Source organism: Anomaloglossus baeobatrachus, chromosome 2 (assembly GCF_048569485.1).
Source record: "Anomaloglossus baeobatrachus isolate aAnoBae1 chromosome 2, aAnoBae1.hap1, whole genome shotgun sequence".
Taxonomy (NCBI): domain Eukaryota; kingdom Metazoa; phylum Chordata; class Amphibia; order Anura; family Aromobatidae; genus Anomaloglossus; species Anomaloglossus baeobatrachus.
This window is the reverse complement of record NC_134354.1, coordinates 700,831,411-700,859,090: the sequence shown is the minus strand read 5'-3', so window position 1 is coordinate 700,859,090 and position 27,680 is coordinate 700,831,411. Positions and strand designations below refer to the sequence as shown.

General features: G+C 49.7%; 1 protein-coding gene across 9 annotated transcripts in view; it reads right to left on the bottom strand.

Annotated features, from left to right (window-relative positions):
• Positions 1 to 27,680, bottom strand: part of SETDB2 (SET domain bifurcated histone lysine methyltransferase 2) — a 197,698-nt gene that overhangs the window by 72,444 nt on the left and 97,574 nt on the right. For all 9 annotated transcript variants that reach the window (XM_075337278.1, XM_075337279.1, XM_075337277.1 and 6 more), the window contains one exon: positions 1,799 to 2,356. In XM_075337278.1, the coding sequence (XP_075193393.1) occupies positions 1,799 to 2,356 (558 nt within the window). The remainder of the gene's footprint in view (positions 1 to 1,798; positions 2,357 to 27,680) is intronic.

Here is a 27,680-nt window from a genome sequence, read left to right as displayed (position 1 = left end):
TTGTGTGTTTCTATGGATTCAATAAATATTTTAAATTTTTTCTCATTGAATGTGTGCTTCTCTTATGTGTGACTCTTCTTCTCCTTATTGGTTAAACAAGGGTGGACATTTCAGAAAGACAATGATCCCAAACACAAAGCCATGGAAACTCATTTACTTCCAGAAAAAAGAAAATAAAGATGCTAGAATAGCCCCAGCTAATCACCTGTCCTGAATTCAGAAAATTTATGGAACTAAAGCTCAGAGTTCATAGAAGAAGCCCATAGGACCTTCAGGATTTGAAGAGTGTTTGTGTGGAAGAATGGCACAAAAAATACCCTTGAGCAATGCATGCAACTAGTTTCTGCATTCAGAAGTTGTCTTGAAGATTTCATCACCAACAAAGGCTTTTGTAATAAGTATTAAATAAATTTCAGTAAGCGTATCCAATACTTTTTCCCTGTCATTTCTCATTAAGGCTACTTTCACACATCCGGTTTGAGCACTGCGGCTCAATCCGGCTGTGAAAACTATGCAACGGATGCGGCGAAAACACGGCATCCTTTGCATAAGTTTTTACATGCGGCCCGTCCGTTTTTTTCCGGTTGCAGCAAGCTACTGAGCATGCGCAGTGGAAAAAAACGCATGCGGCGAGCGGATGCGTTTTTTCCGCATCGCGCCGCTTCCGTCCTCCATAGGTATGCATTGAAAAATGCGCCGCAGCGGCCGGATGTGGCGCGATGCGGTGTTTTTTGCCGGAGCAAAAAACGTTGCAGGGAACGTTCGATCCGGCCGCGGCATCGGCTAAATCTGCCGCATGCGGCAAAAACCGGACCGAACGCAAGCCCCTGCGGCACAATACGGCACTAATGTAAGTCTATGCAAAAAAAAACCGCAACCGGCGTTACAAAAGCCGGTTGCGTTTTTTCTGCAGAACGCCATATTGTGCCGCAGAGCAAAAATACGGATGTGTGAAAGTAGCCTAATACACATCACTCAATTTATGGACATCTATGGTTATATTTCTTTGCCTCTGTGGATTGAATGGGTTGTTACTGACATCTGGTGAGAAATTCAAGTTTGCATATCATAGCATTTAAGAGTGCATGGATACGAGTGGCTTCATTTCTAAGGGGTGCTTCACACACAGCGAGATCGCTGCTGAGATCGCTGCTGAGTCACGGTTTTTGTGACGCAGCAGTGACCTCATTAGCGATCTCGCTGTGTGTGACACTGAGCAGCGATCTGGCCCCTGCTGTGAGATCGCTGCTCGTTACACACAGCCCTGGTTCGTTTTTTTATTGTTGCTCTCCCGCTGTGTGTGACAGCGAGAGAGCGACGAAATGAAGCGAGCAGGGAGCAGGAGCCGGCATCTGCGGTAAGCTGTAACCAGGGTAAACGTCAGGTAACCAAGGTGGTTACCCGATATTTACCTTCGTTACCAGCCTCCGCCGCTCTCACGCTGCCAGTGCACGGCTCCCTGCACATGTAGCTGCAGTACACATCGGGTTAATTAACCCGATGTGCACTGTAGCTAGGAGAGCAGGGAGCCAGCGCTAAGCAGTGTGCGCGGCTCCCTGCTCTCTCCACATGTAGTGACGTTATGATCGCTGCTGCGTCGCTGTGTTTGACAGCTAAGCAGCGATCATAACAGCGACATACAAGGTCGCTGTTGCGTCACAGAAAATGGTGACGTAACAGCGACGTCGTTGTCGCTGTCGCTATGTGTGAACCCAGCTTTAGCTTTAGAACGTTTACTTTATCAGCATAATAACATTACACTTGTTTATCATTTTGGCCTTCAGTTCTAAATACTTACACATCCAAACAACCGTCAGCACAGTCACAGCATCCTATGAACAGGTCAGTGAAGTTATTGATGGTGTATCCACGTGGCCAAGGGGACTTTCTGTACGTGAAAAAAGCCGGTCTAGTTTTATCAATCTCATTGCAGACTGGAACTGGCACCAACTCTGCATCTCTACTGATATCCGCGTCCTGGTAAGCTACCTGGCTCTTGACAAGGTTTCTACCTAGCTGGAGGTAGGTATTGAACGAGAAATTAGCTAAGGATAAAAAGCGGCATTTAGTATTAAGGAGGTAAGAGTGCACATCATCAAAGTCCCGGAGACACGTTCCACAGGGGGTTTTGTAAATTACATCCAGCGGCCTTGAGATGAGACTTGGCTTTGCGTGTCGCCTTTGGAAGTGACACATAACTGGAAATTTGAGTGGATTTTCTCTTTTGCTAAAGTACGGACTCATGCTGGAGAGACACAGTGGCCCACAGCTGTGCTGTTCATAAAGGACGCGTTTTGTGCTCAAAGGTGGAGGTACTTCGCTGGACTCCGATTCAGAATGAGGTGAAGTCTTCTCTCTGTTTAGAAAAGAAGAGACATTTTAGTGATAATCAAGACAGACCCTTCTGCCCTCAAAAGGTCAAATCAGCAGCATTAGATATAGGGCAATATGGGCTCACTATGCTGAAGCTGCTGTCCAACCTCTGCAGAAGTGGCCATGACCATCCAACATATGTTTGCTTCTGCAACTGTATCGCCCTGAATCTCCTGACAGTTTTTTAGATTTAGGTTTTGACGATTGTTTATGATAAAGGACAACTGTAGAAACAGAAATACAGAAATTGCTGCTTTTAATTTACATGGTTTTTATATGCAACCCCAATTCCCAAAAAGTTGGAACATCGTGAAAAATGGGAAGAAAAACAAAAATCTGATGATTTTGAAATCTTCAGGAATAGCAATTGGATGCTGCTTATCCCTGATGAAGGAGCCCAGAAGCTCCGTAACGTATAGGATTCTTTGGATTCGTTTTGAGCCTCCCTGGCTCCCATACCCAATGTGATGTCACCTTCAGTGCCGCACTCTGCGCCTTGCCAACAGCACAGATAACCTAGGTCTTCCGAGCGGACACATGTGCCTCTGCACAGCGGGATAGACGCACACGGCACTCTATGACGTCCCGAGTGCAACCGATCCCGATGAATATGAATTAATGAGGGGACTACCATCACCACCTTCTCACCCCCCCACCCCCTCAGGCGGGCATCTGTGCGGGCGGTGGTGGCGGCGGCAGCGAGCAACTGTGTGGGTGGTGGTGGCAGCAGGCATCTGTGCGGGCAGCGGCGGTGACTACTTCTGAGGTCTCAGCTCAAGCTCTCATTAGGGCAGGTGCCAACTCAGACCTCCATTTCTTTGATGCCCCAGCACAGAGCAGAGCCCGATGCCCCACCAAAGAGCAGAGGCCGTAGCTCCAAGACAGAGCAGCACCGCAGCGAGTATCTGGGCCCCCTCTTCACCACCCGCAGAATCGCCTACTACAGCACTGCCCCTGCCCCGTGACCACCGCTGCCGACCCCCTCCGGTAAGGCACCACCGGATTATAAAACGGATCCCATTGTTTTTCTTTCTCCTTTTAGATGTGGGGTGCGCCTTATAATTTCGCGCATCTTATAAAACGAAAAATACGGTTTGTGTATAAATATTATATATATATATATATATATATATATATATATATATATATATATGAAGCTATCCAAAATACAGGACAAGATGGCGCTTGCACCCATATTTGCGTTACATTTGAACACAGGGACATTTGAAAGATGTTGTGTTTCTAAATTTTAGTGTCTGAAATTTACCTAATGGAGTAATATATCTTGCTTCATGCCTTCTCTCTCATCTTAGAAGAACACATTAGCGACATTATCAGGAAATGTTGGTACATACCTGTTTGTCTCTTTTTCTATTTAATATTGCAATAAATCAACTACGCAATAATTGCTTGGAAACATTAATAATATATTTAATGCACCATTGGAAGGATTCCAAGTGTCAGGCATAAATGCCTTTAATTTACGCAAAATAAATACGGTAGTCATTTATCATGCACAAATTGGAGCAGACTCTAGTTATTGATCTGGTTGGTGTGTGGAAGTGTTGTAAGCGTACCTATACAGTTGTGCTCAAAAGTTTACATACGCCAGCAGATTTTTTGCTTTCTTGGCCTTTTTTTCAGAGAATATAAATCATAACACAAAATCTTTTTTTCCACTCATGGTTAGAGGTTGGGTGAAGCCATTTATTGTCAAACTACTGTGTGTTCCCTTTTTAAATCATAATCACAACCAAAAACATCCAAATGACCCTGATCAAAGTTCACATACCCTGGTGATTTTGGCCTGATAACATGCACAGAAGTTGACACAAATGGGTTTGAATTGCTAATAAAGGTAACCTGTCATAAAAGGTATCCTCACCTTGACCTGTTTGCTTGTAATCAGTGTGTGTGCATAAAAGCTGAGTGAGTTTCTGGGATCCAGACAGACTCTTGCATGTTTCATCCAGTCACTGACATTTCTGGATTGTGAGTCATTGGGGAAAGCAAAAGAATGGTCAACAGATCTACGGAAAGATAGTTGAACTATATAAAACATGAAAGGGATACAAAAAGATATCCAAGGAACTGATAATCACAGTTTGAACACTGCTGACTGGCATTAACAAATGGATAATCAGGGGCTCTGTAAAAACCAAACCATGATCAGGTAGACCATCAAAAATTTCGTCCACAACTGCCAGAAAAATAGTTTGGAATGCAAAGATAAACCCACAGATAACATCAGCTGAAATACAAGACTCACTGAAAACTAGCGGTGTGGCTGTTTCAAGATGCACAATAAGGAGGCACTTAAAGAAAAATGGGCTACATGGTCCAGCCGCCAGAAGAAAACCATTACTGCGCAAATGCCACGAAGTATCTAGCCTACAAAATGCCAAACAGCACAGAGACGAGCCTCCAAACTTCTGGAACAAGGTAATTTGGAGTGATGAGACCAAAATTGAATTTTTTTTACCACAACCATAAACGGTACATTTGGAGAGGTGTCAACAAGACCTATGATAAAAGGAACACCATTCCTACTGTAAAGCACAGAGGTGGATCGCTGATTATGTGGGGATGTGTGAGCTACAAAAAAGGCACAGAAAACTTGGGTCAAAGTAGAAGACAAAATGAATGCAGCACGTTATCAGCCCAGAAGCGGTGCATGAGATGTACTTGGACTTTCCAACATGACAATGATCCAAAACACAAGGCCAAGTCGGCCTGTCCTTGGCTACAGCAGAACAAAGTGAAGGTTCTGGAGTGGTCATCTCAGTCTCCTGACCTCAATATCATTGAGCCACTCTGTGGAGAACTCAAGCGTGCAGTTTATGTAAGAAAGACCAGGGATTTACAGGAACTGGAGGCTTTTTGCCATGAAAAATGAACAGCTTTACCATCTGAGAAATAAAGAGCCTCATCCACAACTACCACAAAAGACTTCAAGCTGTCATTGAAGTTAGAGGGGGCAATACACTGTATTAAGAACTGGGGTATGTGAACGTTTGATCAGGGTCATTTGGAAGTTTTTGGTTGTCATCATGATTTAAAAAGAGAAAAAAAACAGTAGTTTGACAATAAATGGCTTCACACAACCACTAACCATGAGTGAAAAAAAATGTTGTGTTATCATTCATATTCTCTGAAAAAAAGGCTAAGAAAGCAAAAAATCTACCGGGGTATGTAAACTTTTGACCACAACTGTATCAGACTCAAGATTTGGAATACGGACAATTAGAAACAGTTTGTGCATGAGTAGTATGCACCCCTAAATAAATCACTACTAACCCCATACACTCCAGTCTCCACAGCGAGATTGTGGAGACACACTAGTCCCTAAAGGAGGTTATCATCTATATGCAAGTACCACTACTGTGTTTTAAATATGCTCATTGCCACATTTTAACTTGCTATTGGCTTATTTTGTTTAAAAGGGGTGGTTCACCCATATTTTTTATTGTCTAGATCGATATTATATATTGAGAAACAATGTTTCTCTCAAATACCTTGTGTTGTCAATAGTGCCTGTGAGAGGCGCTATTGCAGACCGCTGTTCCCCGTCCAGTGACGTACCCGTCCAATGCTGCCACGTCACATCCGTGCAGCTGGCTACAGTCTTCCAGACTCTGAGCTGTGAGCGGTGTTTCACTGCTGTCACAGCCCATTTGCTCCCCCCTCCTCCTCCCTCCTAGCACGGCGCGTCTCCTGCTCCCCCCTCCCTCCTAGCACAGCACGGCACGTCTCCTGCTCCCCCCTCCCTCCTAGCACAGCACGGCGCGTTTCCTGCTCCCCCCTCCCTCCTCGCAGAACGCTGCAAGCAAGAGACGTGCTGTGAGGGAGGAGGGAGGAGGAGCAGGGAGCAGATGGGCTCAGAATGTAGCCGGCTGCACGGATGTGACGAGGCAGCATTGGACGGGTACGTCACTGGACGGGGAGCAGCGGTCTGCAATAGCGCCTCTCACAGGTACTATTGACAACGAAGGGAATTTTGTTTACTTACCGTAAATTCCTTTTCTTCTAGCTCCAATTGGGAGACCCAGACAATTGGGTGTATAGCTACTGCCTCCGGAGGCCGCACAAAGTACTACACTTAAAAGTGTAAGGCCCCTCCCCTTCTGGCTATACACCCCCCCGTGGGAGCACGGGTCCTTCAGTTTTAGTGCAAAAGCAAGAAGGAGGAAAGCCAATAACTGTTTCAAAAACAAATTCAATCCGATAAACAATATCGGAGAACGTAAGTTATTAACATGAACAACATGTGCACCCGAAAAACAAATACCCTCAGAAAAACAGGGCGGGTGCTGGGTCTCCCAATTGGAGCTAGAAGAAAAGGAATTTACGGTAAGTAAACAAAATTCCCTTCTTCTTTTTCGCTCCTAATTGGGAGACCCAGACAATTGGGACGTCCAAAAGCAGTCCCTGGGTGGGTAAAATAATACCTCGCGATCGGGCTGTCAGGCAGCCCTTTCTTACAGGTGGGCCACCGCCGCCTGCAGGACTTGTCTACCTAGGCTGGCATCCGCCGAAGCGTAGGTATGCACCTGATAATGCTTGGTGAAAGTGTGCAGACTCGACCAGGTAGCCGCCTGGCACACCTGCTGAGCCGTAGCCTGATGCCGTAATGCCCAGGACGCACCCACGGCTCTGGTAGAATGGGCCTTCAGTCCAGAAGGAGTCGGAAGCCCAGCAGAACGGTAGGCGTGAAGAATTGGTTCCTTGATCCACCGCGCAAGGGTGGATTTGGAAGCTTGCGACCCTTTATGCTGACCAGCGACCAGGATAAAGAGTGCATCCGAACGGCGCAGAGACGCCGTGCGGGAAATGTAGATCCTGAGTGCTCTCACCAGGTCCAACAGATGTAAACCCTTTTCAAATTGGTGAACTGGATGCGGACACAAAGATGGTAAAGTGATATCCTGATTGAGATGAAAGGAAGATACCACCTTGGGAAGAAACTCTGGAATTGGACGCAGTACTACCTTGTCTTGGTGAAACACCAGGAAGGGAGATTTGCAAGATAACGCCGCCAGCTCTGACACTCTCCGAAGAGACGTGACCGCCACCAGAAAAGCCACTTTCTGTGAAAGCCGAGAAAAGGAAATCTCCTTCATAGGCTCGAAAGGTGGCTTCTGGAGAGCAATCAGAACCTTGTTCAGATCCCAGGGTTCCAATGGCCGCTTGTAAGGGGGAATGATATGACAAACCCCTTGCAGGAACGTGCGTACCTTAGGAAGTCGCGCCAGGCGCTTCTGAAAGAATACGGATAGCGCAGAGACTTGTCCTTTAAGGGAGCTAAGCGACAAACCTTTTTCCAACCCAGACTGCAGGAAGGAAAGAAAAATAGGCAATGCAAAAGGCCAGGGAGAAACTCCCTGAGCAGAGCACCAAGATAAGAATATCTTCCACGTTCTGTGGTAGATCTTGGCGGAGGATGGTTTCCTAGCCTGTCTCATGGTGGCAACAACATCATGAGATAAACCTGAGGTCCCTAGGATCCAGGACTCAATGGCCACACAGTCAGGTTCAGGGCCGCAGAATTCAGATGGAAAAACGGCCCTTGAGACAGCAAGTCTGGACGGCCTGGTAGCGCCCACGGTTGTCCTACCGTGAGATGCCACAGATCCGGGTACCACGACCTCCTTGGCCAGTCTGGAGCGATGAGAATGGCGCAACAGCAGTCGGACCTGATTTTGCGGATCACTCTGGGCAACAATGCCAGAGGTGGGAACACATAAGGTAGTCGGAACTGCGACCAATCCTGAACTAAGGCGTCTGCCGCCAGAGCTCGGTGATCGTGAGACCGTGCCATGAAAACCGGGACCTTGTTGTTGTGCCGTGACGCCATCAGGTCGACGTCCGGCATCCCCCAGCGGCGACAGATCTCCTGAAACACGTCCGGGTGAAGGGACCATTCCCCTGCGTCCATGCCCTGGCGACTGAGAAAGTCTGCTTCCCAGTTTTCCACGCCTGGGATGTGAACTGCGGATATGGTGGATGCTGTGTTTTCCACCCACGTCAGAATCCGCCGGACTTCTTGAAAGGCTTGTCGACTGCGTGTTCCCCCTTGGTGGTTGATGTACGCCACCGCTGTGGAATTGTCTGACTGAATCCGGATCTGCTTGCCCTCCAGCCACTGTTGGAAGGCTCGCAGAGCAAGATAGACTGCTCTGATTTCCAGAACATTGATCTGAAGGGTGGACTCTCTCTGAGTCCACGTACCCTGAGCCCTGTGGTGAAGAAACACTGCTCCCCACCCTGATAGGCTCGCATCTGTCGTGACCACCGCCCAGGATGGGGGTAGGAACGACTTTCCTTTTGACAATGAGGTGGGAAGAAGCCACCATCGGAGAGAGTCCTTGGTTGCCTGAGAGAGGGAGACATCCCTGTCGAGGGACGTCGACTTCCCGTCCCATTGGCGGAGAATGTCCCATTGTAGAGGGCGCAGATGAAACTGCGCGAAAGGGACTGCTTCCATTGCTGCCACCATCTTCCCTAGGAAATGCATGAGGCGCCTCAAGGAGTGGGACTGGTTCTGCAGGAGAGATTGCACCCCTGTCTGCAGAGAGCACTGCTTGTCCAGTGGAAGCTTCACTATCGCTGAGAGAGTATGAAACTCCATGCCAAGATATGTTAGTGATTGGGTCGGGGTTAGATTTGACTTTGAAAAGTTGATAATCCACCCGAAACTCTGGAGAGTCTTCAGTGCCACGTTCAGACTGTGTTGGCATGCCTCTTGAGAGGGTGCCTTTATAAGTAGATCGTCCAAATACGGGATCACGGAGTGACCCTGCGAGTGCAGGACAGCTACTACTGCTGCCATGACCTTGGTGAAGACCCGAGGGGCTGTTGCCAGCCCGAAAGGTAACGCTACGAACTGCAGGTGTTCGCTTTCTATAACGAAGCGTAGAAAACGCTGATGTTCTGGCGCAATCGGCACGTGAAGATAAGCATCCTTGATGTCTATTGATGCTAAGAAATCTCCTTGAGACATTGAGGCTATGACGGAGCGGAGAGATTCCATCCGGAACCTCCTGGTTTTTACGTGTTTGTTGAGCAACTTTAGATCCAGGACGGGCCGAAAGGACCCGTCCTTCTTTGGCACCACAAACAGATTGGAGTAAAAACCGTGACCTTGTTCCTGAAGAGGAACGGAAGTCACAACTCCTTCCGCCTTTAGAGCGGCCACCGCCTGCAGCAGAGCATCGGCTCGGTCGGGCGGTGGGGAAGTTCTGAAGAAACGAGTTGGAGGACGAGAGCTGAACTCTATCCTGTACCCGTGAGAAAGAATGTCCCTCACCCAACGGTCTTTGACCTGTGACAGCTAAATGCCGCCAAAGCGGGAGAGCCTGCCACCGACCGAGGATGCGGAGAGAGGAGGCTGAAAGTCATGAGGAAGCCGTCTTGGTAACGGTTCTTCCTGCTGTCTTTTTTGGGCGTGACTGCGTCCGCCAAGAATCTGAGCCTCTCTGATCCTTTTGAGTCCTCTTGGACGAGGAGAATTGGGACCTGCCTGAGCCTCGAAAGGACCGAAAACCAGACTGACCCCTCCTTTGTTGGGGCTTGTTTTGTCTGTGTTGAGGTAAGGATGAGTCCTTACCCTTGGAGTGTTTAATGATTTCATCCAAACGCTCCCCAAACAATCGGTCACGAGAAAAGGGCAAACTGGTTAAGCACTTCTTGGAAGCAGAATCTGCTTTCCATTCTCTCAACCACAGGGCTCTGCGCAAAACCACGGAGTTGGCTGACGCCACCGCCGTACGGCTCGTAGAGTCCAGGACAGCATTAATCGCGTAAGACGCGAATGCAGACATTTGAGAGGTCAATGGTGCCACCTGCGGGGCAGATGTACGTGTGACCGAGTCGACTTGTATAAGCCCAGCTGAAATAGCTTGGAGTGCCCATACGGCTGCGAAGGCTGGCGCCAACGACGCTCCAATAGCTTCATAGATGGATTTCAGCCAGAGCTCCATCTGCCTGTCAGTGGCATCTTTAAGTGCCGCTCCATCTTCTACTGCAACTAAGGATCTAGCTGCAAGCCTGGAGATTGGAGGGTCCACCTTGGGACACTGGGTCCAACCCTTGACCACGTCAGGGGGAAAAGGATAGCGTGTATCTTTAAGCCGTTTAGAAAACCGCTTCTCAGGATAAGCGTGGTGTTTCTGGATTGCATCTCTAAAGTCAGCGTGGTCCAGAAAAGTGCTTAATTTACGCTTGGGATATCTGAAATGGAATTTCTCCTGCTGTGAAGCTGCCTCCTCCTCAGTAGGAGCTGGCGGAGAAATATCTAACATCCTATTGATGGACGCTATAAGAACATTCACTATGGCGTCACCATCCGGTGTATCCAGATTGAGAGCGGACCCAGGATCAGAATCTTGATCAGTTACATCCGCCTCATCACCCATAGATTCGTCCCGCTGGGATCCTGACCAGTGAGACGAAGTTGAGGGCCCCTCATAACGAGCCCGCTTAGGTTGTCTGGGACTGTCGTCCGAGTCAGAATCGTCACCCTGGGGTGCATGTGACACCCCCGGAGCTTGGAAGTGTTCCAGCTGAGGGGGACCAGGGAGCAATGATGCCACAGTGTCCATGGTCTGAGTTACTGGTCTAGACTGCAATGTTTCAAGAATCTTTGACATGGTCATAGACAATCTGTCAGCAAAAGCTGCAAACTCAGTTCCTGTCACCTGGACAGCATTCACAGGTGGTACACCCTGGGTCACGTCCAGCAGAGGCCCCGGCTGTGCAAGTTGCACAGGGGCCGAGCGCTGCACACAATGGGGGTCAGTGGAACCTGCCGGTAGGGCAGCCCCACATGCGGTACAGGCAGCATATAATGTCTGTGCCTTGGCACCCTTGCGTTTTGCGGACGACATGCTGTTGCCTCCTTGTAATCTAGGAGGGTATATAGCCGAGAGTCACCAGCGACCGTACAGTACAAAGAATTTGCAAACACAAAATACTCAGTATACAAACGGCACAAGTGGGGGTGAGCCCTTGAGGGCTGCTTACCGCCCGCTGAACAGCGGGTATGAGGCAGTAGAATCCCGTGTCTGGGTCTCCCCGTCTCCCCTCTGCAGCTCAGCGTGCAGGCAGGAATGGCTGCCGGCGTTCTGTGAAGAGGGGCGGACCGTGGGCGTGCCACAAACAAAGAGCGGGAAACTGCGTCCTACTGTGCCTGGTGTGAGGGCTGGAGTATGTAAAAACGACTCCAGCCCTCAGCGCTGATGCTCTGTACAGCGTCCCGCCCTCCTCCTGACTGGCAGGTGCGGAGGCGGGAACGAACGAACTAGGCCGCAAAAGCCGGGGACTGTAGTAATAAGCGCGGCCGTGATATATGCACGGCCAGCGCGGAAGTCCCCGGCGCACCACAAGTCCCAGCCGCGTCGCAGTCCCAGCGGCCGGCGCGACCGTTCTCCCTGAGTCTACCCACTCAGCTAAGCTGAAGTGAGGAAATGGCACAAGCGCAGCAGCGCTGTTGTCCCCGGCGCACTAACACACCCAGCAATGCTGCGGTGTGCGTGCGTATGCACGGGGACACAGAGTACCTTGACGGAGCAGGGCCATGTCCCTGACGATACTCAGCTCCAAATCCAGCGGCTTCTCCAGGGGCTGCGGATGGAGCACGGTCTCTGTGCCTGGAGACCGGTAAAATCCCACTTCGCCCAGAGCCCTAATGGGGATGGGGAAGGAATCAGCATGTGGGCTCCAGCCTCCGTACCCGCAATGGGTACCTCAACCTTAACAAGCACCACCGACAGAAAGTGGGGTGAGAAGGGAGCATGCTGGGGACCCTTGTATGGGTCCTCTTTTCTTCCATCCGACATAGTCAGCAGCTGCTGCTGACTAAACAGTGGAGCTATGCGTGCGTGTCTGACCTCCTTCGCACAAAGCAAAAAACTGAAGGACCCGTGCTCCCACGGGGGGGTGTATAGCCAGAAGGGGAGGGGCCTGACACTTTTAAGTGTAGTACTTTGTGCGGCCTCCGGAGGCAGTAGCTATACACCCAATTGTCTGGGTCTCCCAATTAGGAGCGAAAAAGAAACAAGGTATTTGAAAGAAACATTGTTTCTCAATATAATATCGATCTAGACAATAAAAAATATGGGTGAACCACCCCTTTAAGTGGATAATCATTACATGCTATTTTGTGCAATGCTAGTTGCATTTGTTTGAGATAAGCGCACCAACCATTTTATGGATCACGTAGATTTTGATCTTATTGCCATAGTCTATGCAGAACAGCACAAAGAGCACAGATTAGAATGTGAATGTTAGGACATTCGGTTAAACGGTTGCCAGATATTTGATTGTTTGTTTTTTTTTTACTTCTTTTCAATGTATACATTTGTCTGGAACATAAGGGTATGTGCCGATGATGAGGGCTCACGGCGTCCTGGATGCAGCTGGTCCGCGAGTCTCCTCCGCAGGAAAACGCAGGAGACCGCAGCTGCTTGTACCCATGATCAGGGTTCAGTGCGCTGCGGTCTCTCGCTTGTGTTCTCCCTACGGAGGACGCATACGAATCCGCAGCAAACAATTGACATGCTGCGGTCTGGAAAGCCGCTCCACAGGTCAGTGGTTGCTGCGGGAAAAAACAAGCACGGTAGGCACGGGATTTCTAGAAATCCATCCAGTGTGCTTGTACAGTACAACGGAGCGTTATGGACGCAGCTGAAGCATTCTGTGTCCAAAACACTGTAAACACTGATTGTGGGCACGCACCCTTATTCTGAGAGCAATAACACCGGTATGCAAAATTTGGGTTTATGAAATTTATGTTCTATTCCAATGGCTGATTCTTATCTTTTCATATACCCTGATTGAAACAAACACTTTATTTTATCATCACGTATTGATTTTGCACAGAACGTACCTGAAATTACATACAAGCGAGATGAACAAGAACAATCTTCATTGTAATAAAAAAATGTACACGATATTATTTATAATATTTTTTTGAACATTTATTCTGTAACTTCATTGGAAATTAATTATTTTGCCTTTTCCTTTTCACTTTAAAGCATCTCTTGATCCCTTTTCTCTTATAGAAGGCTACGGATCTTCTCTGAAGCATCCAGCAGTCGTCCCCCATCATGATCACGTTCCATCTACCTTGGTATTGTCGTTCCATCTCCTCGATATCCTGATTAAATCTTTCCCCCTCGCTAACAGCACCAAGGTTTTCAGGAAAGTAGTCCAAATAGGAATGCAAAAAACGTAACTTCAAATTCATCAGACAACCAAAAGCTTTGAAACGTTTCAGCATGTTCACCATGACCAAAATAAATTTTGGATCTTTCTACACGACTTCTTTAAAAGAATCCCAAGTCCTTTTCTCAACAGTTTTCATTTTTGTTTCGAACAAATCGTCTTTCATGAGTTTTCGAACACCCGGACGCACAAAAATTCCTTCCTTCAGTTTTGCTTCAGACAGTTCCTGAAACTTGGTACACAGGTACTTAAATGTGTGTCCTTTATGCAGCTTTCTCAAATGGCTTCATCAGTCAGAGCTTAACGTGGAGTGGTGGCAGGAGAACTTTAGTGGGATTAACTAAACTTTCCGCAACTATGTTCTTGAGTCTAGGATGCAAATATATTCTCGTTGGCCAACTTTTTTGACTCCAGTGAGGAATCCAATCCTGGATGTCCTTTTCACATAAAAGACAATAATGCAGAAATCACAATCACATGATGATCAGTTGTGATTTTGACCTGATAAATGAGATGGTTTCTTCTAAAACACGTTGTCTAATAAAATCAATCTTTAAGACACATCGGACTTGTCTCTTTCTCCACAGCAGAGTGGTATTAATCCATTTCTTTCCGCATTACGGTCTACAACTTGTGGGCTTATGGAGCTGCTGGGTATCTATGCTTCTAAGTGGTTGTGACTCTCACAACCCGACAACGTGAGCCTCCTTATCATACCACCTGAATAAGATCCTATTTTGCGCTTCTCTGTCTTCCAGTCATTTCTCAGCCATTCACACAAAAAGCATGGGTACTTTGTGTATCCTTCAAGCTGCCCAAGGAGCAAAGAAAGAACTCTCAGATCACCACATTGACCATCCTTGATCTTCGTAGTTCACTTTCTTGAGAATAAAGTTAAATTCTCATAGCTTTCCTTCAAGTCTACAGACTGCCTACAGACACTGAAGCATATTTGCTGCCATTGTGAAGGAGTGGCTTTCAGACTTTTTTTTTGGGATGAATCAAAGTCTCCACTTCAATACATTAGAGCATAGTCTTAACAAATGTATGGAAATAATTCCTTTTCTCTGCTTCTGTACCATGAAAAACAGGTCCCAGGAGCGGACAGGACCTTTGCCATTATTCTAGAGTCTAAAACTTTTGCAGAATGTTTAGGAAGGTCCAAGTCCCTGACAAAATTATTAAATTTGAGCTGTGAAAAAAAAGCTGTGGCACGTTAGGCCTATGGAGTCAATGTTTTTGACAAAACTGGAATTGATCAATTTTTTTCCATATTTTTACTGAGTTCAGCGTATGAAATGTATATATAAAAAATATCCCCTCTTACTTTTCAAACAATTTTGACCTTGCAGATTTGTGTAATGTAATTTTTTAGTCAACAAATCTGTTTGAAGCTGTAAACTGTGTGCAGAATTATTAGACAAGAGTACTTTGACCACATCATTTTATGCAGAGCTTACAAGCTGTTTAAACTTGAATGCTGACTGGGTGAAGCAGATCAGGTGATGTGTATTTGTGAAATGACAGAGGGTGAGGCTTAAGCAGATCAACACCCTTTATCAAGGTGTCCATGTTATCCTCCAGTAACATAAACCCATGCCAAAAAAGGAGAGATTTAACTGACTCTAAAATGTCAAAAGAAGGGAATTTTGTTTACTTACCGTAAATTCCTTTTCTTCTAGCTCCTATTGGGAGACCCAGACAATTGGGTGTATAGCTTCTGCCTCCGGAGGCCACACAAAGTATTACACTTTAAAAAGTGTAACCCCTCCCCTCTGCCTATACACCCCCCCGTGCATCACGGGCTCCTCAGTTTTGGTGCAAAAGCAGGAAGGAGGAAACTTATAAATTGGTCTAAGGTAAATTCAATCCGAAGGATGTTCGGAGAACTAAAAACCATGACCCAAGAACAATTCAACATGAACAACATGTGTACACAAAAGAACAACAGCCCGAAGGGAACAGGGGCGGGTGCTGGGTCTCCCAATTGGAGCTAGAAGAAAAGGAATTTACGGTAAGTAAACAAAATTCCCTTCTTCTTTGTCGCTCCATTGGGAGACCCAGACAATTGGGACGTCCAAAAGCAGTCCCTGGGTGGGTAAAAGAATACCTCGATAAAAAGAGCCGACAACGGCCCCCTCTTACAGGTGGGCAACTGCCGCCTGAAGGACTCGCCTACCTAGGCTGGCATCTGCCGAAGCATAGGCATGCACCTGATCGTGTTTCGTGAAAGTGTGCAGACTAGACCAGGTAGCCGCCTGACACACCTGCTGAGCCGTAGCCCGGTGCCGCAATGCCCAGGACGCACCAACGGCTCTGGTAGAATGGGCTTTAAGCCCCGAAGGAATCGGAAGCCCAGAAGAACGGTAGGCTTCAAAAATCGGTTCCTTGATCCACCGAGCCAAGGTTGACTTGGAAGCCTGCAACCCCTTACGCTGGCCAGCGACAAGGACAAAGAGCGCATCAGAACGGCGCAGCGGCGCCGTGAGAGACACGTAGATCCGGAGTGCTCTCACTAGATCTAACAAATGCAAATCCTTTTCACATTGGTGAAATGGATGAGGGCAAAATGAAGGCAAGGAGATATCCTGATTGAGATGAAAAGGGGACACCACCTTAGGGAGAAAATCCGGTACCGGACGCAGAACCACCTTATCCTGGTGAAATACCAGGAAAGGGGCTTTGCATGACAGCGCTGCAAGCTCTGACACTCTTCGGAGTGATGTAACCGCCACTAGAAATGCCACCTTCTGCGAAAGACGTGATAAAGAGACATCCCGCAGCGGCTCAAAAGGTGGTTTTTGAAGAGCCCGTAGAACCGTGTTGAGATCCCAGGGTTCCAGCGGCCGCTTGTAAGGTGGGACTATGTGGCAAACTCCCTGCAGGAAAGTGCGGACCTGCGGAAGCCTGGCTAGACGCTTTTAAAAAAACACAGAAAGCGCTGATACTTGTCCCTTGAGAGAGCCGAGAGACAAACCCATGTCCATTCCGGATTGAAGGAAGGAAAGAAACGTGGGTAAGGCAAACGGCCAGGGGGTAAACCCCTTATCAGAGCACCAGGCTAAGAAGATCCTCCAAGCCCTGTGATAGATCTTGGCTGACGTCGGTTTTCTGGCCTGTCTCATAGTGGCAATCACCTCTTGAGATAACCCTGAGGACGCTAGGAGCCAGGACTCAATGGCCACACAGTCAGGTTGAGGGCCGCAGAATTCAGATGGAAAAATGGCCCTTGAGACAGCAAGTCTGGTCGGTCTGGAAGCGCCCACGGTTGACCCACCGTGAGGTGCCACAGGTCCGGGTACCACGACCTCCTCGGCCAGTCTGGAGCGACGAGGATGGCGCGGCGGCAGTCGGACCTGATCTTGCGCAACACTCTGGGCAGCATTGCCAGAGGAGGAAATACATAAGGCAGTCGAAACTGCGACCAATCCTGAACTAAGGCGTCCGCCGCCAGAGCTCTGTGATCCTGAGACCGTGCCATGAATGCCGGGACTTTGTTGTTGTGCCGAGACGCCATGAGATCGACGTCCGGCGTTCCCCAGCGGCAACAGATCTCTTGAAACACGTCCGGGTGGAGAGACCATTCCCCCGCGTCCATGCCCTGGCGACTGAGAAAGTCTGCTTCCCAGTTTTCTACGCCCGGGATGTGAACCGCGGAGATGGTGGAGGCTGTGGCCTCCGCCCACAGCAGAATCCGCCGAACTTCTTGGAAGGCTTGACGACTGCGTGTGCCGCCCTGGTGGTTGATGTACGCGACCGCCGTGGCGTTGTCCGACTGTATGCGGATCTGCCTGCCCTCCAGCCACCGATGGAACGCCTTTAGGGCTAGATACACTGCCCTTATCTCCAGAACATTGATCTGAAGGGAGGACTCTGTCGGAGTCCAGGTTCCCTGAGCTTTGTGGTGGAGAAAAACCGCTCCCCACCCTGACAGACTCGCGTCCGTCGTGACCACAGCCCAGGATGGGGGCAGGAAAGATTTCCCCTGCGACAGAGAAGTGGGAAGAAGCCACCACTGAAGAGAGGTCTTGGCTGCCAGAGAAAGAGAGACGTTCGTGTCCAAGGACGTCGACCTCTTGTCCCATTTGCGGAGAATGTCCCATTGGAGTGGACGCAGATGAAACTGCGCGAAGGGAACTGCCTCCATTGCTGCCACCATCTTCCCCAGGAAGTGCATGAGGCGCCTCAAGGGGTGTGACTGGGCCCGAAGGAGAGATTGCACCCCTGTTTGCAGCGAACGCTGTTTGTCCAGCGGCAACTTGACTATCGCTGAGAGAGTATGAAACTCCATCCCGAGGTAAGTTAGTGATTGGGTCGGAGTCAATTTTGACTTTGGGAAATTGATGATCCACCCGAACCTCTGGAGAGTCTCCAGAGCCACGGTCAGACTGTGTTAACATGCCACCCGGGAGGGTGCCTTGACTAAGAGATCGTCTAGGTACGGGATCACCGAGTGGCCCTGAGAGTGTAGGACTGCCACAACGGATGCCATGACCTTGGTGAAGACCCGTGGGGCTGTCGCCAGGCCGAAAGGCAGTGCCACATACTGAAGGTGTTCGTCCCCGATGGCGAAACGCAGGAAGCGTTGATGCTCTGGAGCGATCGGCACATGGAGATAGGCATCCCTGATGTCGATTGATGCTAGGAAGTCTCCTTGGGACATCGAAGCGATGAAGAGCGGAGGGATTCCATGCGAAACCGCCTGGTTCTCACATGTCTGTTGAGCAATTTGAGGTCCAAAACGGGACAGAATGAACCGTCCTTTTTTGGCACCACGAACAGGTTGGAGTAAAAACCGCGACCACGTTCCTGAAGGGGAACGGGGATCACAACTCCTTCTGTCTTCAGATTGTCCACCGCCTGAAAAAGTGCAACGGTTCGCTCGGGGGGCGGAGAAGTTCTGAAAAAACGAGTCGGAGGACGAGAGCTGAACTCTATCCTGTAACCGTGAGACAGAATGTCTCTCACCCATCGGTCTTGGACATGTGGCCACCAGGCGTCGCAAAAGCGGGAGAGCCTGCCACCGACCGAGGATGCGGTTTGGGGAGGCCGAAAGTCATGAGGAGGCCGCCTTGGAGACGGTACCTCCGGCGGTCTTTGGAGGACGTGACTTAGACCGCCATGCAGAAGAGTTTCTCTGGCTCTTCTGTGGCCTGTTGGACAAGGAGGATTGGGATCTGGCTGAGGGGCGAAAGGACCGAAACCTCGCTTGAATTTTTCGTTGCTGAGGTCTGTTTGGTTTGGGCTGGGGTAAGGACGAGTCCTTTCCCTTGGATTGCTTAATAATTTCATCCAATTTCTCGCCAAACAATCGGTCGCCAGAAAAAGGCAAACCGGTCAAGAACTTCTTGGAAGCAGAGTCTGCCTTCCATTCGCGTAGCCACATGGCCCTGCGGACTGCCACCGAATTGGCGGATGCTACCCCTGTACGGCTAGCCGAGTCCAGGACAGCATTCATGGCGTAGGAAGAAAATACCGACGCCTGAGAAGTCAAAGACGCTACTTGCGGCGCAGAGGTACGGGTGACCGCATTAATCTCAGACAGACAAGCTGAGATAGCCTGGAGTGCCCACACTGCTGCAAAGGCTGGGGCAAAGGACGCGCCTATGGCTTCATAGATGGATTTCATTAGGAGCTCTATCTGCCTGTCCGTGGCATCCTTGAGCGATGAACCGTCAGCCACTGCTACTACGGATCTAGCCGCCAGTCTAGAGACTGGAGGATCCACCTTGGGACATTGAGCCCAACCCTTAACAACGTCAGGGGGGAAGGGGTAACGTGTGTCATTAAGGCGTTTAGTAAAGCGCTTGTCCGGAAAAGCCCTGTGCTTCTGGACAGCATCTCTGAAGTTAGAGTGATCGAAGAAAGCACTCAGAGTCCGTTTAGGAAACCTAAACTGGTGCTTCTCCTGCTGTGAAGCCGAATCCTCTACAAGAGGAGTTGGAGGAGAAAGATCTAGCACCTGGTTGATGGACGCTATAAGGTAATTTACTATGGCGTCCCCTTCAGGTGTATCCAGATTGAGAGCAACGTCAGGGTCAGAGTCCTGGGCTGCGACCTCGGCCTCATCCTCTAGAGAGTCCTCAAGCTGAGACCCCGAACAGCGTGACGAAGTCGGGGAAGATTCTAAGCGAGCCCGCTTAGCCGGTCTGGGACTGCGGTCCTTGCCGGAGTCCTCCACGTAATAACTAGAGGCCAAACCAGGAGCCCGCTTCGTCGCAGACCGAGAGGGGCCTGGGGGCGATCCCGCAGTGCCCGGGGCCTGTATAAGGGCCGGTCTGGACTGCAAGGCTTCTAGAAACTTAGCAGACCATTTGTCCATAGACTGAGCCATGGATTGTGAAAGTATGGGGAGATAAGGTATGCACACCAGTGACTATGTAAGGGGAATACATGGAATAGCAGAAACTGCTGTGTGAATACTGACATGAAAAATTCAATAGCTATATGTAAGGATGAAATGTGAAAAATGGAACCTGCATTACTGCCATGAATATATGAATAAAGAGAAATTTAGCTACTGAATTGATCAATGCAATAGAGCCCCAACACTACGCCAAAGTATTTCTCTACGTTGGGGTCCCTAGCTTGTGTGTGTCCTCTCATGCAGTTAAAAAACTTACCGTGTATGGGAAGCTGAGACCCAGGCTATATATACGATGTGGATTGGCAATAGGTGTGTGTGGGGAGGGTTCCCAAACGAAAAACAACTAACAAATAAGAAATAACGTTTGGAACTCCATTCTATGTCTGAACTGTGACTATGTAAGGGGAATACATGGAATAGCAGAAACTGCTGTGTGAATACTGACATGAAAAATTCAATAGCTATATGTAAGGATGAAATGTGAAAAATGGAACCTGCATTACTGCCATGAATATATGAATAAAGAGAAATTTAGCTATTGAATTTTTCATGTCAGTATTCACACAGCAGTTTCTGCTATTACATGTATTCCCCTTGCATAGTCACTGGTGTGCATACCTTATCTCCCCATAGTGATGTTTTTTTAGGTTTTTGCACCCAGTTCAGACATAGAATGGAGTTCCAAACGTTATTTCTTATTTGTTAGTTGTTTTTCGTTTGGGAACCCTCCCCACACACACCTATTGCCAATCCACATCGTATATATAGCCTGGGTCTCAGCTTCCCATACACGGTAAGTTTTTTAACTGCATGAGAGGACACACACAAGCTAGGGACCCCAACGTAGAGAAATACTTTGGCGTAGTGTTGGGGCTCTATTGCATTGATCAATTCAGTAGCTAAATTTCTCTTTATTCATATATTCATGGCAGTAATGCAGGTTCCATTTTTCACATTTCATCCTTACATATAGCTATTGAATTTTTCATGTCAGTATTCACACAGCAGTTTCTGCTATTCCATGTATTCCCCTTACATAGTCACTGGTGTGCATACCTTATCTCCCCATAGTGATGTTTTTTTAGGTTTTTGCACCCAGTTCAGACATAGAATGGAGTTCCAAACGTTATTTCTTATTTATTATTTTTTATGGATTGTGAAAGTGACTCAGAGAGTTTGTCAGCTAAAATTGCAAACTCTGTCCCTGCCACCTGGACAGGGGGAGTCGGCAGTTCTACCTGGGCTGAGGGTCCCCCCAGTGCCCCAGGCTCCGGCTGAGCGAGTGCCACAGGGCCCGAGCATTGCTCACAATGAGGGTAGGTGGAACCTGCAGGTAGCATAGCCGCACAAGAGGTACAGGTTGCAAAATAACCCTGTGTCTTGGCCCCTTTGCTCCTTGTGAACGACATGCTGTTCCCAGGAGAGTGATCACTGAGGGTATATAGCCACAAGCTAACAGTACAGCCGAATCGAGAAAATGTATACAAATATAATATATAAATATACAGTTCGGCACCCTAGGGGGACCAGCACCGGTTAACCGGTGTGGCTTACCGACCGCTCAAGCGGTGTGTGGCCACCAGATTCCCTGCCTCGGGTCTCCCAGAGCTGCAGCCAGAGTCCTCCACCGGCAGAATGTGATTAAAACATGGCTGCTGGCGTTCACAGGGGAGGAGGGAGCCGTGGGCGTCACTAAAAAAGTGCGGGAATCTGGTGCCCCAGAGTGATTAGTGAGGGGGGAGGAGGACACCTAAGTGTGCTCCAGCCCTCACTGTCGGCGTCAGACCGACCGTCCCGCCCTTACCCCTGACTGGCAGGCCCGGGGGCGGGAGTTTAAGTCACTAGGCCGCAAAAGCCAGGGACCAAATTTACAACCGCGGCCGGCAGGCAGGCGCGGTCGGCGCGGTAGTCCCGGTCTCATACCAACACTGCAGCCGCTGCAGCGTCTGAGACCACAGTGATCCATACACCGTCCCCAAGGGGACACAGAGTACCTTGTAGATGCAGGGCCTGTCCCTGATGATACTCAGTCTCCTGTCCGACAGATTCCCCCAGGGGCTGCGGAGGGAGCCCGGTCCCAGTGCCTGGATGACCGGTTAGGATCCCACTTCTCCCAGAGCCCCTAAGGGATGGGAAAGGAAAACGGCATGTGGCTCCAGCCTCTGTACCCGCAATGGGTACCTCAACCTTAACAACACCGCCGACTCAGTGGGGTGAGAAGGGAGCATGCCGGGGGCCCTGTTAGGGGCCCTCTTTTCTTCCATCCGATATAATCAGCAGCTGCTGCTGACTAAAATGGGAGCTTATGAGTGAATGTGTGCCTCCTTCACACAAAGCATAAAAACTGAGGAGCCCGTGATGCACGGGGGGGTGTATAGGCAGAGGGGAGGGGTTACACTTTTTAAAGTGTAATACTTTGTGTGGCCTCCGGAGGCAGAAGCTATACACCCAATTGTCTGGGTCTCCCAATGGAGCGACAAAGAAGAAGGGAATTTTGTTTACTTACCGTAAATTCCTTTTCTTCTAGCTCCAATTGGGAGACCCAGACAATTGGGGTGTATAGCTTCTGCCTCCGGAGGCCACACAAAGTATTACACTTAAAAGTGTAAACCCCTCCCCTCTGCCTATACACCCCCCCGTGCATCACGGGCTCCTCAGTTTTGGTGCAAAAGCAGGAAGGAGGAAACTTATAAATTGGTCTAAGGTAAATTCAATCCGAAGGATGTTCGGAGAACTAAAAACCATGACCCAAGAACAATTCAACATGAACAACATGTGTACACAAAAGAACAACAGCCCGAAGGGAACAGGGGCGGGTGCTGGGTCTCCCAATTGGAGCTAGAAGAAAAGGAATTTACGGTAAGTAAACAAAGAAGGGAATTTTGTTACTTACCGTAAATTCCTTTTCTTCTAGCTCTTATTGGGAGACCCAGACGATTGGGGTATAGCTACTGCCCTCTGGAGGCCACACAAAGCACTACATTAAAAGTGCAAGGCCCCTCCCCCTCTGGCTATACCCCCCCGTGGTATCACGGGTTCTCCAGTTTTAGTGCCAAAGCAAGAAGGAGGAAGCCAATAACTGGTTTAAACAAATTAACTCCGAATAACATCGGAGAACTGAAAAACCGTTCAACATGAACAACATGTGTACCCGCAAACAACAAAAAAACATCCCGAAGGACAACAGGGCGGGTGCTGGGTCTCCCAATAAGAGCTAGAAGAAAAGGAATTTACGGTAAGTAACAAAATTCCCTTCTTCTTCAGCGCTCTATTGGGAGACCCAGACGATTGGGACGTCCAAAAGCTGTCCCTGGGTGGGTAAATAAATACCTCATGTTAGAGCTGCAAAACAGCCCTCCCCTATGGGGGTGTCACTGCCGCCTGCAGGACTCTTCTACCTAAGCTGGCATCCGCCGAAGCATAGGTATGCACCTGATAATGCTTGGTGAAAGTGTGCAGACTGGACCAGGTAGCTGCCTGGCACACCTGTTGAGCCGAAGCCTGGTGACGTAATGCCCAGGACGCACCCACGGCTCTGGTGGAGTGGGCTTTTAGCCCTGAAGGAACCGGAAGCCCCGCAGAACGGTAGGCCTCTAGAATTGGTTCTTTGATCCATCGAGCCAGGGTGGCTTTAGAAGCCTGCAACCCCTTGCGCGGACCAGCGACAAGGACGAAAAGTGCATCGGCACGGCGTATGGGCGCCGTGCGGGAAATGTAGATTCTGAGTGCTCTCACCAGATCTAGCAAACGTAAGGCCTTTTCATACCGGTGAACCGGATGAGGGCAAAAAGAAGGCAAGGAAATATCCTGATTAAGATGAAAAGAGGATACGACCTTAGGGAGAAACTCCGGAATGGGGCGCAGCACAACCTTGTCCTGGTGGAACACCAGGAAGGGAGCCTTAGATGACAGAGCTGCCAGCTCAGACACTCGCCGAAGCGATGTGATTGCAACAAGAAACGCCACTTTCTGCGACAGCCGAGAAAAGGAAACTTCCTTCAGAGGCTCGAAGGGCGGCTTCTGGAGAGCAACTAGTACCCTGTTCAGATCCCATGGATCTAACGGTCGCTTGTACGGGGGCACAATATGACAGACCCCCTGCAGGAACGTGCGCACCTTAGGAAGACGTGCTAGACGCTTCTGAAAAAACACGGATAGTGCCGAAACTTGCCCTTTAAGGGAGCTGAGCGACAAGCCCTTTTCTAACCCCGATTGCAGGAAGGAAAGAAACTTGGGCAATGCAAATGGCCAGGGAGACACTCCCTGAGCAGAGCACCAGGACAAGAAAATCTTCCACGTTCTGTGGTAGATCTTAGCCGAATTCGACTTTCTAGCTTGTCTCATTGTGGCAATGACTCCCTGAGATAATCCAGCAGATGCTAGGATCCAGGACTCAATAGCCACACAGTCAGGTTCAGGGCCGCAGAATTCTGATGGAAAAACGGCCCTTGGGACAGTAAGTCTGGTCGGTCTGGCAGTGACCACGGTCGACCGATCGTGAGATGCCACAGATCCGGATACCACGACCTCCTCGGCCAGTCTGGAGCGACGAGTATGACGCGGCTGCACTCGGATCTGATCTTGCGTAGCACTCTGGGCAAGAGCGCCAGAGGCGGAAACACGTATGGGAGCTGAAACTGCGACCAATCTTGAACCAAGGCGTCTGCCGCCAGAGCTCTTTGATCGCGCGACCTCGCCATGAATGCCGGGACCTTGTTGTTGTGCCGAGATGCCATTAGGTCGACGTCCGGCACTCCCCAGCGGCGACAGATTTCCTGAAACACGTCCGGGTGAAGGGACCATTCCCCTGCGTCCATGCCCTGGCGACTGAGGAAGTCTGCTTCCCAGTTTTCTACGCCTGGGATGTGAACCGCGGATATGGTGGATGCTCTGTCCTCCACCCACATTAGAATGCGCCGGACTTCTTGGAAGGCTTGCCGACTGCGCGTCCCTCCTTGGTGGTTGATGTATGCCACCGCTGTGGAGTTGTCCGATTGGATTCGGATCTGCTTTCCTTCCAGCCACTGTTGGAAGGCCAGTAGAGCAAGATACACTGCTCTGATCTCCAGAACATTGATCTGAAGGGTGGACTCCTGCGGAGTCCACGTCCCCTGAGCCCTGTGGTGGAGAAATACTGCTCCCCACCCTGACAGACTCGCATCTGTCGTGACTACTGCCCAGGATGGGGGCAGGAAGGATCTTCCCTGAGACAACGATGTGGGAAGGAGCCACCATTGTAGAGAGTCTTTGGCCGTCTGGGAAAGCGAGACTTTCCTGTCCAGGGACGTTGACTTCCCGTCCCATTGGCGGAGAATGTCCCATTGAAGTGGGCGCAGATGAAACTGCGCAAAGGGAACTGCTTCCATGGCTGCCACCATCTTCCCTAGGAAATGCATGAGGCGCCGCAAGGGATGCAACTGGCCCTGCAGGAGAGATTGCACCCCTGTCTGTAGTGACCGCTGCTTGTCCAGCGGAAGCTTCACTATCGCTGCTAGAGTATGAAACTCCATGCCAAGATACGTTAGTGACTGAGTCGGTGATAGGATCGACTTTGGAAAGTTGATGATCCATCCGAAAGACTGTAGAGTCTCCAGCGTAGCATTCAGGCTGAGTTGGCATGCCTCCTGAGAGGGAGCTTTGACCAATAAGTCGTCTAGGTAAGGAATCACCGAGTGTCCCTGAGAGTGCAAGACTGCTACCACCGCCGCCATGACCTTGGTGAAGACCCGTGGGGCTGTCGCCAGACCAAATGGAAGAGCTACGAACTGAAAATGGTCGTCTCCTATCACAAAACGTAGAAAACGTTGATGTTCTGTAGCAATTGGCACGTGGAGATAAGCATCTTTGATGTCTATTGAGGCAAGGAAGTCTCCTCTGGACATTGAGGCAATGACAGAGCGGAGGGTTTCCATCCGGAACCTCCTGGCGTGCACATGTTTGTTGAGCCGTTTTAGGTCCAGAACAGGACGGAACGAGCCGTCCTTTTTTGGAACCACAAAGAGATTGGAGTAAAACCCTTGCCCTTGTTCCTGAGGAGGGACTGGGATAACCACTCCTTCCGCTTTTAGGGAATCCACCGCCTGCAGCAGAGCATCTGCTCGGTCTGGATGTGGGGAGGTTCTGAAGAACCGAGCTGGAGGACGAGAATTGAACTCGATTCTGTACCCGCGAGACAAAATGTCCGTCACCCACCGGTCTTTGACCTGTGACATCCAAATGCCGGAAAAGCGGGAGAGCCTGCCCCCGACCGGCGATGCGGAGGGGGGGGGCTGGAAGTCATGAGGTAGCCGCTTTGGAAGCGGTACCTCCATTTGCTTTCTTGGGGCGAGTGTGAGTCCGCCACGAATCTGAGTTTCTTTGCGTCCTCTGAGTCCCTTTGGACGAGGTAAATGGTGTCTTGCCCGAACCTCGAAAGGACTGAAACCTCTGCTGCCACTTTTTCTGCTGAGGTTTGGGTGTTCTGGGTTGTGGTAAAGAGGAGTCTTTACCCTTGGACTGCTTAATGATGTCAGCCAATGGCTCGCCAAACAGTCTCTCTCTAGACAAAGGCAAACTGGTTAAACATTTTTTGGAACCAGCATCTGCTTTCCAGTCCTTTAACCACAAGGCTCTGCGCAAAACTACCGAATTGGCGGACGCCATTGAGGTGCGACTGGTAGATTCTAGGACCGCATTGATAGCGTAAGACGCAAACGCCGACATCTGCGTGGTAAGGTGCGCCACTTGCGGCACTGCTGGATGCATGATAGCATCCACTTTTGCTAAGCCAGCTGAAATAGCCTGGAGTGCCCATACGGCTGCGAATGCCGGAGCAAACGACGCGCCTATAGCTTCATAGACAGATTTTAACCAAAGGTCCATCTGTCTGTCATTGGCATCTTTAAGTGAAGCGCCATCCTCCACTGCAACTATGGATCTAGCTGCAAGTTTGGAAATCGGGGGGTCTACCTTTGGACACTGTGTCCAGCGCTTGACCACCTCAGGGGGGAAAGGGAAACGCGTATCTTTAGATCGTTTAGAGAAACGCCTTTCTGGGTGAGCGTCGTGCTTCTGGATTGATTCTCTGAAGTCAGAGTGATCTAACAAAGCACTCAATTTACGCTTGGGATAAAGGAAACGAAACTTTTCCTGTTCCGCAGCCGCCTCTTCTGCTGAAGGGGCTGGGGGAGAAATATCCAACAGCCTATTGATGGCTGAGATAAGGTCGTCTACCATGGCATCCCCATCCGGGGTATCCAGGTTGAGAGGGGTTCCAGGAGTGGATTCCTGATCACTCTCATCAGACACATCACAGGGAGACTGATTGCGCTGAGACCCTGAGCAGTGTGAAGACGTCGAGGGTCTTTCCCAGCGAGCTCGCTTAGGGTGGCTGGGGCCATCATCTGAGTCATAATCCTCGGCCTGTGAAGCCGGGGACCCCCCTGTGGGCTGGATACATTCCAAGTAAGGGGGACCTGAGGACAGAGGCCTCGCCGTGCCCAGAGACTGAGCCCCATGCATAGATTGCAAGGTCTCAAGGATTTTTGCCATAGATACAGACATATTATCTGCAAAAACTGCAAAGTCCGTCCCTGTCACCGGGGCAGAACTTACAAGCGTCTCAGCCTGGGTCGCTACCTCTCCTGACTCCGGCTGGCGAAGCAGCACCGGGTCGGAGCATTGCACACAATGGGGGTCATCAGAGCCTGCTGGTAGATTAGCCCCACATGCAGCACAC